Source organism: Phyllostomus discolor, chromosome 15, assembly GCF_004126475.2.
Source record: "Phyllostomus discolor isolate MPI-MPIP mPhyDis1 chromosome 15, mPhyDis1.pri.v3, whole genome shotgun sequence".
Classification (NCBI taxonomy): domain Eukaryota; kingdom Metazoa; phylum Chordata; class Mammalia; order Chiroptera; family Phyllostomidae; genus Phyllostomus; species Phyllostomus discolor.
In genome coordinates, this window is record NC_040917.2 from 7,292,889 (window position 1) to 7,307,028 (window position 14,140).

Below are 14,140 nucleotides of genomic sequence, written 5' to 3' on the forward strand. Positions count from 1 at the left end.
CAGGAAGTGCTGGGATGTGCAGGAAGTGCTGGCAACTGTAGGAAGTGCTGGGATCTGCAGAGAAATGCTAGGATCTGACTTTCTAATTCATCCGAGCTTTCATCACTGAGTAAGAATTACCACCAGATGTTGGATGGTTTCGGGAATTCAGTGATGTAAACATGTTAACAATTCACTGGACTCATTAATCACAGTCCTGGGGCGTCAAGGGACATTTCCCTGCTGTGCTAACTCCTTGTGGCAGACGAGTGCCTCTGGAGCAGCCGGAGCTGCACGCTCTCACAGGGAACTGCAGCTCTGCAGTGCGCCTGTCACCACAGCATTTCACATGAAATGCTTTGTTACACTTTTAAAAAAGTATTTAATGCTGTGACTCATTTAGTCATCTTCAGTGTAATGAATTTGGGAGGTTAATGTCTGGCTAATTAAGCATCAATAATCTTTATTAATGTGCTTTTCTTCACTGAATACAAAAAGAACAAATACAAAATATAGTCAGTTATCAGAAGACCTCAGCCACTGAGCAAGTAGACTAGCCACAAAAAGAAGTTTATTAAAAAAATAGACAACAAATGTAAACATCATTTTCACTCACGAGGCTCCATGACCCAGCCTCAGGCCGGGCCTCACCCCTGTGCAGGAAAGCACCTTCCCTGTGGAGTAGTCGGTTCAATCACCTTGCAGTGCGCTAGGAAGTCAGTACGGAAATAAATAACCAGATTCTAGGAAGTGGACACAGAGGAAATCGCAATGTACAATAGATTTCAGCAGAAAAACAGCTGTTCATAGTAACATGTGAGAGTGAATCCTGGTATTGCAATTATCTTTCTAAATGGCTTCACTTCTAAATTCATTAGACACAGAGTTGACTAACATTAAGTGAAACAGGAAGAGAGGCAGAGGGGGGAGACAGACAGACCCCCTCCAGGCCACCCCCCACGTGGCATTTTGGTGGAAGCAAACTGAGCACCCAGTGTCTGTACTTCTCCCATGCGTTGTTTCAGGCACGTATTTCCTTTCCTTTCCGCTGGACGTTACATGCCCCAGAATGATAGAGAACAAAGCAGCCAACCACAGTTCTGAATGTGATAAAATTTTCAGGAAGCCTAATGGATGGCCTAATTCAACATCCACCAAAAGTAAAGCCAAATCATAGGGTGGACGATAACCCAACAAAACACAGGAAGTACCTGAGATTTTCTGCAGGAATCTTAAACACGAGATTAAACATGTCCCTCTGCTCCTTCCGTGCTCGTTTCGTCAGCTGGCCACACGCCTGCAAGGTGAAAGGTGTTCCCAAGTGGCCAAGTAGAATATTTCATGATTTCTACGGGCAGGTGTTCTGTCACCTCTGATTTCATTTCAGTGGCTGACATCTCGGTTACTCAGTAAACCTTAAAGAGGTAAGATTCTAAAGAACATATCAATTGAGACTTGTAATTTAGTGTTTCATTGTATGGACAAATTTAAATATCCATTGTCTGTCATCTGAAGGACCACATTCCAGTAACAGAAGAGGAAGGAAAGAAATTTGGCAGGAGAAACCCCGACCAATCTGCAAGCTCCTGGGGAACGACTTCTGTTGGTTGTGACTCAGGGGTCCTTGCATGATTTCTAAGTGGCTCACTTACAATGTGAAATCATTGAAAATCCTGATCTGCTCTTCAAAGACCCATTTTATAAACCCATATCTGAAATTAATCCGTAATACATTTGTCCTTTCCGCCATAGCAGCTTACCACAACAGATTCTGACATTTCAGTCACAACTAAACTCAGTGTGAACGACCACGTACTACTCAGGTTCTCAGGTGCCGCTGCTTCGTGACTCAGCTGTGTCTCTCCCTACCTGTACCTGGATTTTATTAACATAGTTCTGCATTTAAATACAGAAAAATGAAATTCAATGACATGAATGTTTACAATACAGGATGTATGTTTCAACTTTTAAAATTCCGCTACAGAACGGAAAGGTCTTCACACTCCGAGGGCCAGGCAAATGGCCACTGAAGGAGGAGGCATCCTTTCCACCGGAACCACCCGTGGACACAGGTCCCCAGGTGTCCACACACACTGGTCTTAGCCAAATGTCAGTGATTGATCTCGTAAAAATCTCTTCTGGAGTTTGAATGGTTAAAACTTTTATAAGTTACATTCAGGAAAACTTTTACAGTTACATTCAGTAGATTTTTCTCCAAAAGAGAAAATAGTGCACAATTTAGGTGGGGATTGGAAATATTTACGTGTTATAAACCTACAGTTAGGTCTAGGTACTTTAAATAGGACATTGTATCTATTCTAATTATCCATTTTTCAAAAATAGACACCTTTACTTAGTAATATCACATTTTTCTTCTGGCTTTTTGTTTCACTAAAAGAGAGAAACAGAGATAGAGGTAGAGGTAGGGGTAGAGGTAGAGATAGACACAGAGATAACAAGAAAGGAGAGGGAGAAATAAAACAAAGGAAGGCGGGGAGGGTGGGAGGGATCCAGACCTCACCTCCACCCCCCAGGAACAGCCAGGCTGCAAGCAGAAGAGCAGCACACCGCTGTGCTTCCGGGAAGTGCCCCAGCAGGGCTCTGCCGTGCCGCGCACTTCCTGCGTCACACCGGCAGGCAGTACACGTTAGCAGGCAGGACTCCCCAAGGGAGAAACAGTCTACGTGGATAGCATACAGTGATCATGTCCATTTTTGGAGGCAGTTGGCCATCCATTACCGTTGTAGGAACATGGCCACAGCTTTGGAAAACACAGCAGCATAAAACAATTGAAAGGTAGACACAGTGTTTTAATTTGTTCACCTTAAAAAAAAAAGAAATGCTTGAACAAGGTAAGGCACTTAAGAAAGGAATTCCTTCTCCAGCTGGTAGATGGAGGGCCGGCTGGTTCTGCTCTTCATCCGGCACAAGGGCAACCGTGCAGTCGCCGCTCTGGCCCTCCATGTCCGCGTCCAGTAAGGAAGGCACGTGCAGTATAGTTCTGTCCTGGCACCGAGGGAAAAGTGAGGAGGCGGTCCCCCGTCATCCAGGCCCGGGTTGGCCTGGGCTGGCCGAGGCTCTGTTCTCCCTGGGAAGGCCTGGGGGGGATCCGAGGGGTCTCTCAGGGGTGGGGCTCGAGGCAGAGGCACAGTGTTGACTGTTGTTTGTCTTCTAGGCGAGGCCTCGCACGGCAGGTTGTTTGCGAGAACCAGAGAGGGAGAGGGGCAGCCCCCACACCTGCTCAGGGTGCGGGGCAGGGGCCCTGGTGGCACCAGCTGGTTGAGAAAGAAGAGACAGTGTGCAATCAGAAAGGCAGCGATCGTCTAAAACAAAGCTTATCAAGAAAACCAACTAGGAAGACAGTTGAGTTGTTTTAAAAGGTGTTTCTATAAAAATCCTGAATAAAAAACACTTTGAAACTGTTTAGGACACGTGCTTGTTTGGTTTCTCCTGAAAAAGTACTGCAAGGCGGGAGAGAGGTTTCCCACGATGGAACGGCAGCTGTGACGGGGGCCGAGCTGCCCCCACAGTGCTCGGGCCAGCTGCCAGTGGGGCACACACAGGGCGGGCTCCAAGATGGATGGGACCGGGATCCCGCCAAGACTTAAAAATGGTGGTGAGCCCGGCCTGGTGGCTCAGTTGGTTGGAGTGTCATTCTATACACCAGAAGGTGGTGGGTTCAATCCCTGGTGAGGGCAGATACCTAGGTTGCAAGTTCGAATCCCAGTTGGGTGGCATATAGGAGGCAACTGATCCATGTCTCTCTTTCACATGGATGTTTCTCCCTGTCCCCACCCCTCTCTCTGTCTCTGGCTCATCAATAATCTTATCCTTGGGTCAGGGTTTTTTTTTCAGGTGAGGGTTTAAAAACATGATAGTGAATATGATTAAACCTCACTTCCAGATTATGATTTGAAACTCATGAAAATGAAAAAGAGGTTGGGTGTTTCCATGTTAACTGTTCTCTTTCTGTTCTGAAGAACTGATTTAATACCATGCTAACAAATAATTACTGGCCTAGAAAATGAAGACAAAAAAATGGCTTCCTATAGATCACATATCATAAAAACCTATACAATGTACATTTGAAACCTATGTAAGCTTATTAACCAATGTCACCCCAATAAATCTAATAAATAAAAGGGCAGTTGCCTATGGACTATTGTGCTAGGATTTCTCCCTGTACAGTGAGAAATTACTAAACCTTCATTGTGTTACAAAAGCCTAATAGACCAATGTATTGAAAGGCAATGAGGAATAATCTAAAAAAACCACGTCCAGGTGTAGCACTTAAGGAGAAGAGGAAGCGGAGAGAATGGAAGCGCCATCTGCCCCAACACACTTTACTGCCAACCCCAGAGTGACGTGTCCCCACGCAGAGTGCCAGTCCCAGGGACTGTGCCTCACCTCGCACTCAGGACAGAGCTCTGAGAGGCTGTGACAACCTTCACAGAGAGAGGTACCAGTCACCCTGTCAGCACCTAGTGTGCTGTGCTTGTCACAGGACACCTGCACACTCCATCTGAGCAGCGGGGCCAGGTGACGCAGGACACAGCGTGCCCCAGGCAGGGGAGATGACCCATGTTCCTTCCAGCTGTCCCATTGATTACTGGCCGATACTGTGGGCAGCCTGTCTCCTCCCCACAAGGGACACAGGGCAGTTATTGTCCCATAGGCTTTCTGTTTTAATGTATCATGACCTGTTTGAGTCACGGAAGTTTAATTACACTTCTCCCAGAATCCAAATGGTAGTTACGTGAAAGAGGAGGGTAAAATCTGAAGGTCCACATGAACGGTGAAAACAAACTGGGAAATGGAACCACTCAGAAATGTAATCACTTGTCAGACACCCAGGCTGGGAGGGGACATGCCACATGCACACTGGGGACCATACCTTCGCCCACAGTGCAACCCACCTGGGGCCTGAGAAGCACTTCCGTCAGACACGGTCCGCCGGTGACGCGCTGCCCTTTCTGTGGAAGAGGCCCAGGGAGGTGCGACCCCACAGGTCTGCGCTGAGGGGGGCGGGCAGGGGGGTCTTGGTTTCCACACACAGCCATCGGACTCCCGCCTTGGCCCAGAGCTGGGCTGGGGACAGCCCCTTCCCGAGGCGGGGCGGACCTCTGCAGCGGGCACATGGGGGTCCAGAGCGCCATGTGCACTGGCCTCGAAGGAGTCCGTGCCCTCCATCTGCAGCAAGCACCTCGTGGAGAGGGAAGGCCTGGACAGCAGGTCCAGGGCGCCAGGTGAGGGTAGCAAGGGTGGGCCTCGGGACCCCTGACCCTCAGGTATTGGCCGGGGGCGATCGGCGGTGCGGGGCCTGGGTGCCCACTGCAGGAGTCCCTCCCATTTCCTCCGCTCTTCCCGGGGCTCCTCCGCAGCCTGCGCTCTGGGCAGCTCTCTGAGATCCAGGCCCAGGGCCACGGAGGCCAGCAGCATGGTGCAGCTGTACAGGGCGGACTCCGTCCTCTTCCATGGGGACCTGCTCAGACTGCTGCTGGAGGTCACCTGCGGAATGCCCATGGCGGGGCTCCCAGAGGGAGCTTCCTCCCAGCTCTCTGCTTCCAGAGGGTTCTCTCTCTGGCCGTCTCTCCCCAGAGGGGAATCCACATGGGCTGGGCCGGGCAGCTTGGTCTGCTTTGGTTTTCTGGGCTCTGATCCGTCAGCGGGGGGTATTGGTTCTTCACAAGCACCTGAATAAAGATACAGATACACAGTGGTGGTAGCATTGTACAGTACAAACCCCCTAAACTCTATGTAGAAGAAAGCTGAAACCTGATAAATATTCTAAATGAAAGCGCATGCTGGAGTCCTTTTCAGTTCAGCAAATGATTCCCCCAGGTAGACCCTATAGAGTGGAATCCTGGGTTCCCAGGGGGCAAGCTGACCCCCTGCCATTTCCTGGCCTTCAGGAAACGAAAATAAAACTATTGTCGAAGCAAAGTCGTCTAGGGTCAGAAATGTGCACACACACCCACAGGCCCTGTAGCTTATCAGACAAAACGTGCCTTTTCCTCATCTTCATACACGCAAGGGCCAGGCCCCGCTACCTACTGCTCGCCTGTGTGCGAAGGAGCGGTCACACGTCACAGCGGTGGTCCTCAAACTGTGTCCCCAGCCCGGCCCACCCTCATCACCTGAAAACTTGTAGCAATGCCAGTGCCTGGCCCACCCCAGACATGCAATGAGAAAGTCCAGGGCCAGGGCCCAGCGGCCTGTGTTTCAGAAGCCTTTGCTCAAGTCTGGGAGCCGCTGCAGGAGAGGAGGATGCCCCAAAGCGGGCTGAGCCGCAAAGGGCAACAAATTCTATGGGCTGGAGGGAGAGATCATTCTTATCACTTAGGTGCCTAACAGTGAGCGATGGGAACGGCAGGCTGCTTCCTCTGCTCTATGAATCGGTCCACGACAGTCCTCCGGTTATATTCCCATGACTGCCTCCTACTACGCCCGAACTGTGTTCTGTCAGCAAAACAAGCCAGATGCCAGCTTTTCTCCCGACAAGCCCCGCTTCTTCCCACGGGTGACCCTTCTCCAGGGGACCCCTCCTTCCCCCGTGCATCCTCTGTCCTCTCTGCGAGACCAACAACCCAGCTCCTTTTCCCCTCAACTCTCTCTGTCAAGGTAGCACCTAACACCAATCCAGCCTGACACCCCCTTCGTGGGATCTCTGAGTCCTCCGAGGCCCGACAGCAGCAGTGCCGTTTCTTCCTTTTATTTTACTGTCCAGTCAGGGTCGCGTGGCATGCCCACAGGCGGCGAACTTCTGACCGAGGGACAGTACCTCCTGAGGGGTCTTCCCTGGGCACAGCCTTCATCGAGCAGCCATGCAATGCACTTTGGTGAACTGAACGCACAGCAATGTAATGGACCGCTAATTATCCATCCATTGTTTAAGCGAAAGAGCAGGGAGAAGCTATGGTCAGATGAAATCAGCAGGTTTCAAAGTATGTTGAGCGTTTCCTAATGTGTGATTCCACACACCTCTACTCATCAGAACAATATACACTTGCCCCCTGAAGTGGTCATGAACTTCCACTGACCAATGCAGCCCCCAGGCCGAGGTAAATATAATCAATATCATATAAGAAAAGGGGACCCTAGTACACTGCTCATGGGACTGCAGAGTGGTACAACCACTATAGAAAACAGTATGGAATTTTCTCAGAAAACTAAAAATGGATATGCCTTTTGACCCAGCAATTCCACTGCTAGGATTATATCCTAAGAACCCTAAAACACCAATCCAAAAGAACCTATGCACTCCAATGTTCATAGCAGCACAATTTACAATAGCCAAGTGTTGGAAGCAACCTAGGTGCCCATCAGTAAATGAATGGATCAAAAAACTATGGTACATTTACACAATGGAATTCTATGCAGCAGAAAGAAAGAAGGAGCTCCTACCCTTTGTGACAGCATGGATGGAGCTGGAAAGCATTATGCTAAGTGAAATAAGCCAGGCGGTGAAAGACAAATACCATATGGTCTCACCTTTAACAGGAACCTAAACAAAACAAAGAAACAAGCAAAATATAACCAAAGACACTGAAGTAGAGGACAGGCTGACAGAGTTCAGAGGGGAGAGGAGAGGGAATTTCGGGGGAAAAGGGGAAGAAGGGTTTTCAGCAACGAGTATAAAGGACACATGGATAAAAACTAGGGGCGGGTGGAAACGGGAGGGAGGAGCGGAGGGCTGGGTGGGTGGGTTGGGATGGGAGTAGAAGATAGAAAATTGTACTGCAACAACAATTAAAATAAAACTTAAAAAAAAGATCAAAGAGCCCTTTTAGGGTAGATTTGGGCATTCGGTAGATACTGCGCGCTTGCCAAATTCCAGGCATTGGGAGTACAGTGGGGAACAACCCAGAAAAAAATCCTTGTCTCCATGGAGCTGGCTTTCTCGTCTGGAGGGGACAGACAGCACACGCGTTCCCGGCGTCAGTGAAGACGAGATTTCGGGTAAGAGCCAGGAGTAAATACAAGCGGTATTACGTTCAAGGGCTGGGGTGGGATCCTACTTCAGCTAAGGCGGTCAGGAAAGGCTTTCGGGCAGCCAGGAAAGGCCTGAGCTCGGACATGAATGCTGAGAAGGATCTGGCCACACAGATGGGCAGTGGGAGGGGACTTTCAGGCATAACAGACAAATGTAAACCTTTTGCTCATTAACCTTCACGTGAACTGCAGAGTTAACAGAGACTGAACTGAGTCAGCCCCGTGCACCTTTTCATCCCTCTAACTGTCCCTGGGAGGAGTCATTCAGAGGGTCCAAACAGTTAAGAAAGAAAAAGTAGGATTACTTCTGTGATTGATTCCTCCATCCAGACAGTTGCAAATAATGAACAACATACCACAGAAGTGGTAGGGGGGAGGTTTAAAGGCTTTATTTATTTGTAAAGAGAGGGGAAGGGGGGAAAGAGAGGGAGAGAAACATTGATGTGTGTGACAGATATATGGACTGGTTGCTTCTCTCATGCCCCCTACTGGGCACCTCGCCCGCAACCCAAGCATGTGACCTCACTGGGAATTGAACTGGTGACTGTTAAGTTCACAGACTGGCACTCAATCCACTGAGCCACACCACCCAGGGCAGAAGTAACAATATTAATACTGTTATATATTAGTATTTTTATTAGGCCTCCAACTATGTTTGACAATAAACCTCTTGCCTTCATAGGGAAGAGTCAGGACACAATAGTAAGTCGGAAAGCATTTACCTGGGGAAGACACAGCACCTGTCTCAGGTGTACTCAAATGTGTTTAAGGAGGCGTTTGTACTGAACACACATCCTCGTGAAAATACAGAAGAAAACTGAACGTGGGTAATCAGTGATAAAGTGCTTGTAAAATTGAGCACAGCACCGATAAAAAAGTAAAGAAAATGACAACACATTTTGCTAAACATCCATCATTTAAATGGTCAAGGACAAAGACCATTTTTTTCTTTGATGATAACAATTCCTAAAGTTTTTCAACAATTTCCACTCCTCCTCAAACTTTTGATATGTAAATATTGAGTAGGAGTGCCGAATATTAAAAATAACTATGACATTTAAATTAGAGATTCCACTGTATTACTCTCCAACCAGTAGTTTTTCATAGTTAACCTGCTGAACATAATTTCATATCAAGAGGTGGCAACTAGCCAGAAGACCCCTGCTTAACCTAGCAGAATTTTAGGGTGTCTACCTTTTCATTTTTCCTATGTCTTATAATCAATTAATTTGGTTCTACATAATTACTTATGATACTAATTTTTCTGGTAAAAAAAAGAAGGGTGACAAATTCCCAGTGAACAATGTGGAGCCAAATTACCTTCCACTAGGAAGACTTAAAGGACGGGAAAGAACTTCAAGCTTAAGTGAAGGCATACGAAATGCTATTTCCTACCCTTGCCCTTGTTACTGGGGCGACCGGGGCAAAGCTGCTAGAATCCAGAACACGCAGAAGCTAAGTCCGACCCAGAATCTATTTCCTAAAGCACGTACCTGGCTGGTCCACAAATAATGACGTCAGTGGCACAGTCTTCTGATTTTTTATTAAGAGAGTTGACCAAGGGCTGTTGCCATCTGAGAGAGGTCTTATTCTGCAAAAGAAAGACGTTTATTCCCATGTAATAGAACCGCGTTAACAAATCAGGTGCTAATAAAGCACAAATAAGGCCTTCAAATGAGGCAGACAATATATAAAATAAAATAGGGATGATTTTAAACAACTTAACTAAATAATAATGTAGTAGGATGAACTCATCTTAGAGAGTAAAATCACGTTTGGATATCTCCGTTTTATTCCAGTTTCTTTTTCAAGGTTAAGTCTGTCTGACGCGATAGTTAACAGCCCCTGCTGCGCGGCACAGTGCACCTTGAACTGCCAGGTGTCACGCACGCACCTTTCTTTGCAGTCGGCTCTTTCCTTCATTTGAATTGAATTCGGTCCCCAAGTGCAGCCTTTCTTCCTGAAATTCCTTTTTACATCCTCAAATTCTTCCTGTCGACAGACGGTGTTGCGTCCCCAAGTTTTATTGCTTTCGTCTGAAGTCACTAAATAGACAGAATCACACATTGATCAATTTAAAAAAATGTAAAGTCAAAGGAATCTAATCCGTTGTTAAACTACCTTACTCAAAACACGTAAACATTTAACGCTGCAACAAAAGCGAAAACAGAAGAGCCGACAAAAGGGAGGAGGAGGAAGATGAAACTGAGGCTGGGAGATTCTCTCGGGTTCATCGTGCGGCTGAGACAAACCACGTCTCATCACCTCCCAACTCAGAGCTCTCCCTGCCATGCTCAGGCGCTCTCCCGGAAATAAAAGCTGCCGGCCTATTCCTCTCTGATTCCACCGTACACATCTGTACGTACACACTGTATACCCCACAGCTCCGAGTCAGGTCCTGTTGCTGTTCGGAGTCGCAACAGTGTCTGCTTGACGAAGTTGTTTTGAGAAGTAAGCGTACTAACGCATGGGAAAGGCTGGGAAAGGCTCAGAACAGTGCCCAGCACACAGTGGGTGTGCAGCGGATGCTCCCTGTTGTCATCCTCGTGCTGGGGGCTGGGCGCAAGGTCTCTGCTGGCCCTCCACCCCTCGCCATCCCTACACTTAGTGTCCTTCGCTGTGCAGATTGATGAGCAGGACTGGGTGCAATAGGAGAGCATTACTGAAATTCACCGCGTATCAGTGACCTCGTTGGGAAAGGAAGAGCTCCAGGATTACTATCCACTGCGTTATGACACTTATTCCTTTGGGAAACACGCCCAGGGTGGGCAAAGGTGCAGGTTCCCGGAGTAAGAGGCGGTGGTGTGGCCGCCTGTTGCACCGTTTGATTCTGTTCAACACCGGGGAAGAGGAGTGTGTGCCCACAACCACAACACGGGCCCTGACACCTGAAATTCTCAGAGGGCTGGCGTCATTCCACACACTTACAACTGACGCAGGAGTCACTGTGGAAAGTGGCTGTTACTACCACACACTTAGAAACACAATCCCATAACAAACTAGCTGTTCTAAAAACACAATTTAAAACATTATGACATTTATACTCTATGGCCATAAGAAATGAGGTGCAGATAAAAATAATATATAATCTGTGTATAACACATATACATACACATATGTAACCATGTTTTCACTAAAAATTAGGCATTTATACATACAAGAAAATTAGGTTAAGGAATATAAGACTAAATTTTGTTTCCCAAATAGTAGGGACATCTATTCAACGTCGAACACTTAGCTACAGCCGGCTACGAAGGCAAGTCTGCTTCAGCAGATCTGATGACAGAAAGGCACAGGGAAGCCCGTGGGCGGGAGGGTGCTCACACTGTATGGCCCGGAGCCTCGGAATCATGGTGGGGCTGCTGGGCGGGCTGGAGCCACTGCTGTTCAGACTCCTCCGCTTGTCCAGGTTGGGAGACGCCTGTACAGTTATTTTGTGCTGGAAATCTGGCCAATGGGAGAAAGAGGAAGAATTGAGGGCTCACGGTTTTGAGTTACTTTCACAGCCACGCCTTTAGCACACAGCAATACAAGCCAAAATGGCCAGACAGTAAGAATGAAGCAGAGCTCAGAATCAGTTCCTTCGTTTCTCATGCATCTTCCAGCCAGGGTTCAGGTCAATAATGATTCGGCAGCTGCGCTGGGTACAGTGGAGACACGCCCACACACGCAGAGAAATGAAATTTACTAAGTGCTTGTCAGTTGTACACTCTGTATCACCCCCCACACAAACACACTCGGGTCTCCCTGCTGCTTTGGGCTTCCATTTCCTCGTGAAGGCTCTTGTGTCACAGACAATGTACACTAAATAGATTTTTCTTTTATTTTATAAATAGATTTTTCTGCTTTTCCCCATTGATGCCTTTGTTAGTTTAAGTTGCAGACCCAGCCAAGGCCCCTAAGAAGGTGAAGCAAAACTTTCTCCCCTCCTACAGTTGACAGTCTTTGTGGTCGCACATTCTAGACATGGTAGTTTCCATCACCTGGCTGTAAGAGGGGTAATGACAGAGAGACCCAAAGAGCCAGGGGGATATACGAGAGGGGGACTGATGTCACCAGAGGGCAGAGGAGACTGAGAAACTGAGTAAACTGATCCAAAAAAAATCCTAAAAACTCAGACACAGGTGGAAGGAATCACTGGGCGTTCTTTCAGTGCCTTAACCTTTGACTGATTTTCGATTGACTGGAGTATGTTTACAGCTCAGTGGGGGCAGAGGTTAACTTTTAGATTTTGTCTGGTGATGATGCAAATGATTTCCGTCTGGCCAATAAAGACAACCCCAAAGGTTATGGTTTATTGCCATATCAGGCATTAACCAGGCATGTATTCAACCCGGCAATCTAATCCTAACCTTCCGTCATGAAATGGTCCTTAAGTGCCTCGCTCCTCTAACTGTGAGAACCAGCTTCATCTGGTTCCCTCCTTAATTAGTGAGTTGAATGAAATCTTTGACACATGTTCGTTTCACACTTGCAGGAGAACTATTGTTTATGTGTTTGAAAATTATACTTGAAAGAACCACCTGGTATTTGAAATAAGGAAGTGGAATTCGGCAGGCAAGACAGCTATCCAGTTATCCCTAAGCTTTCTTAACAGTGTCTTCTCGTTGACCCTCCCTGTCCAATCCAACACACAGTATCTTGTAACTCTAGGCTGTGTGCTCTTCTTCCTCATGGTCATAGTTGAGAAATTCATATTCTCGATTCTGGAGTTGGCCAACTTGGATTTAAACCCCAGTTGACTGCTTACTAGCCAGGTGGATTTTGGGAAAGCAAATGAGCCTCTTTGTCTCAAGTGGGGAAAAATATCATTATTCCTACTTCATAGGACAGCCAGGAAAAACGAAATACAAGTAAGTATAGAAAATACTTTGCTGTGTATGATGTGCATCCACGTTTTTGTATGCATTATATATGGGATTATTATACTCATCACTATACCCATGGTATGTAATCATTACACCCATGTATAGTGTGCATCCTTATTTTTCCCTCAAAGACTGGGCAAAATAGTGCGCATTATGCATGGCAAAATGTGGTCCTCAGCACAGGTCTCAGGACCTAATAAACCTTCACTAACTCTGTGTCTGATTCGTTTTGTTCTCCCACAGGTGTCCAACCCATAGCCCGCATGCGGCCAAGGGTGGCTATGAATGCAGTCCAACACAAGATCGTAAATCTACTTAAAACCTTTGTGTTGTTGCTCATCAGTTTCCATTAGTGTCTGTGTGTTTAACGCGTGGCCCAAGACAACTCTTCCTCCTGTGCGGCCCAGAGACGCCAAACGGTGGGACTCCCGCTTCTGTCATTTACTTCTAAAGAAGGGGGCCTTCTCAGACCCTCCACCAGGTCTCCTCTCTCTGCTAATCATGGACGTGTTCCCTCACAGCAGTTAATAATTATAGCAAGAAAATAAGTATATGTTTAATGATTAGCTTAAGGCTCACCCCTCCCCCTGCACAGCATCAGCTCCACTTGGGCAGAGGCCGCTGGCCTCTGGCACAGCTGGCCCCGCCCCAGTCCACACTGGCCCCGAGCCTCCCATGTAAACGGCGCCATCAGTCTTGGCTGAACAGATATCTTCCCTGTGTAAGACTTTCAGTAACATGAGGGCAGAGATCACGTGTATCTTACTGCAATCCCTAGTACTGGGTTCATGGTAGGTCCCCAAGTGTTGGCTGGATGAGAAAATCACTCGAGGTTTGCAATAGGTTCAGACTGGTGCTCATAGGTAATTGCTGAGAATTACGTGGCAGGGTGGAGGGGGGTCTGGAAGACAAAGCCAAAAGAAATGAAGTACCAGATGGGGGGCTCCTTCTATCTAGCAAGTGAGAAATTATGAAAGACAGGAGCGGGCAGAGCAGGGAAAGAGGAAAGAGGGGACACGGGTCCTCCAGACGTGAGGACGACTGGGCGGCAGGTGGCAGGGGGTGTGATAAGAGAAATATTCTCACCCAGAGATCTGAAACAGTGTATTTCAGACTGTAGTGTTTTATAAGAGTTTGACTGGCCCCATGATCTGTCATAAAATTATGGAAGCAAATTCTCCATGAGTTTGTTTGTTTTTTTCTTCTTTTTAATAGGAGGAGCCTCTAGCCCAGAGCAGAAGGCAGGTGTGCTCTTGCTCAGCTCGGAACTGGAACTCAGAACTGGGCCACGGCGCCTGAGT

General features: G+C 47.5%; 1 protein-coding gene across 1 annotated transcript in view; it reads right to left on the reverse strand.

Annotated features, from left to right (window-relative positions):
* Window positions 1-2,805: 2,805 nt before the first annotated feature.
* Window positions 2,806-14,140, reverse strand: part of MAP3K21 (mitogen-activated protein kinase kinase kinase 21) — a 47,752-nt gene continuing 36,417 nt past the window's right edge. Inside the window, exons 6-10 of the mRNA XM_036016189.1 lie at window positions 11,296-11,418; window positions 9,866-10,016; window positions 9,465-9,562; window positions 4,896-5,672; window positions 2,806-3,254 (exon numbers count right to left, since the gene is read on the reverse strand). Of these exons, the coding sequence (XP_035872082.1) occupies window positions 3,151-3,254; window positions 4,896-5,672; window positions 9,465-9,562; window positions 9,866-10,016; window positions 11,296-11,418 (1,253 nt within the window). The 3' untranslated portion in view covers window positions 2,806-3,150. The remainder of the gene's footprint in view (window positions 3,255-4,895; window positions 5,673-9,464; window positions 9,563-9,865; window positions 10,017-11,295; window positions 11,419-14,140) is intronic.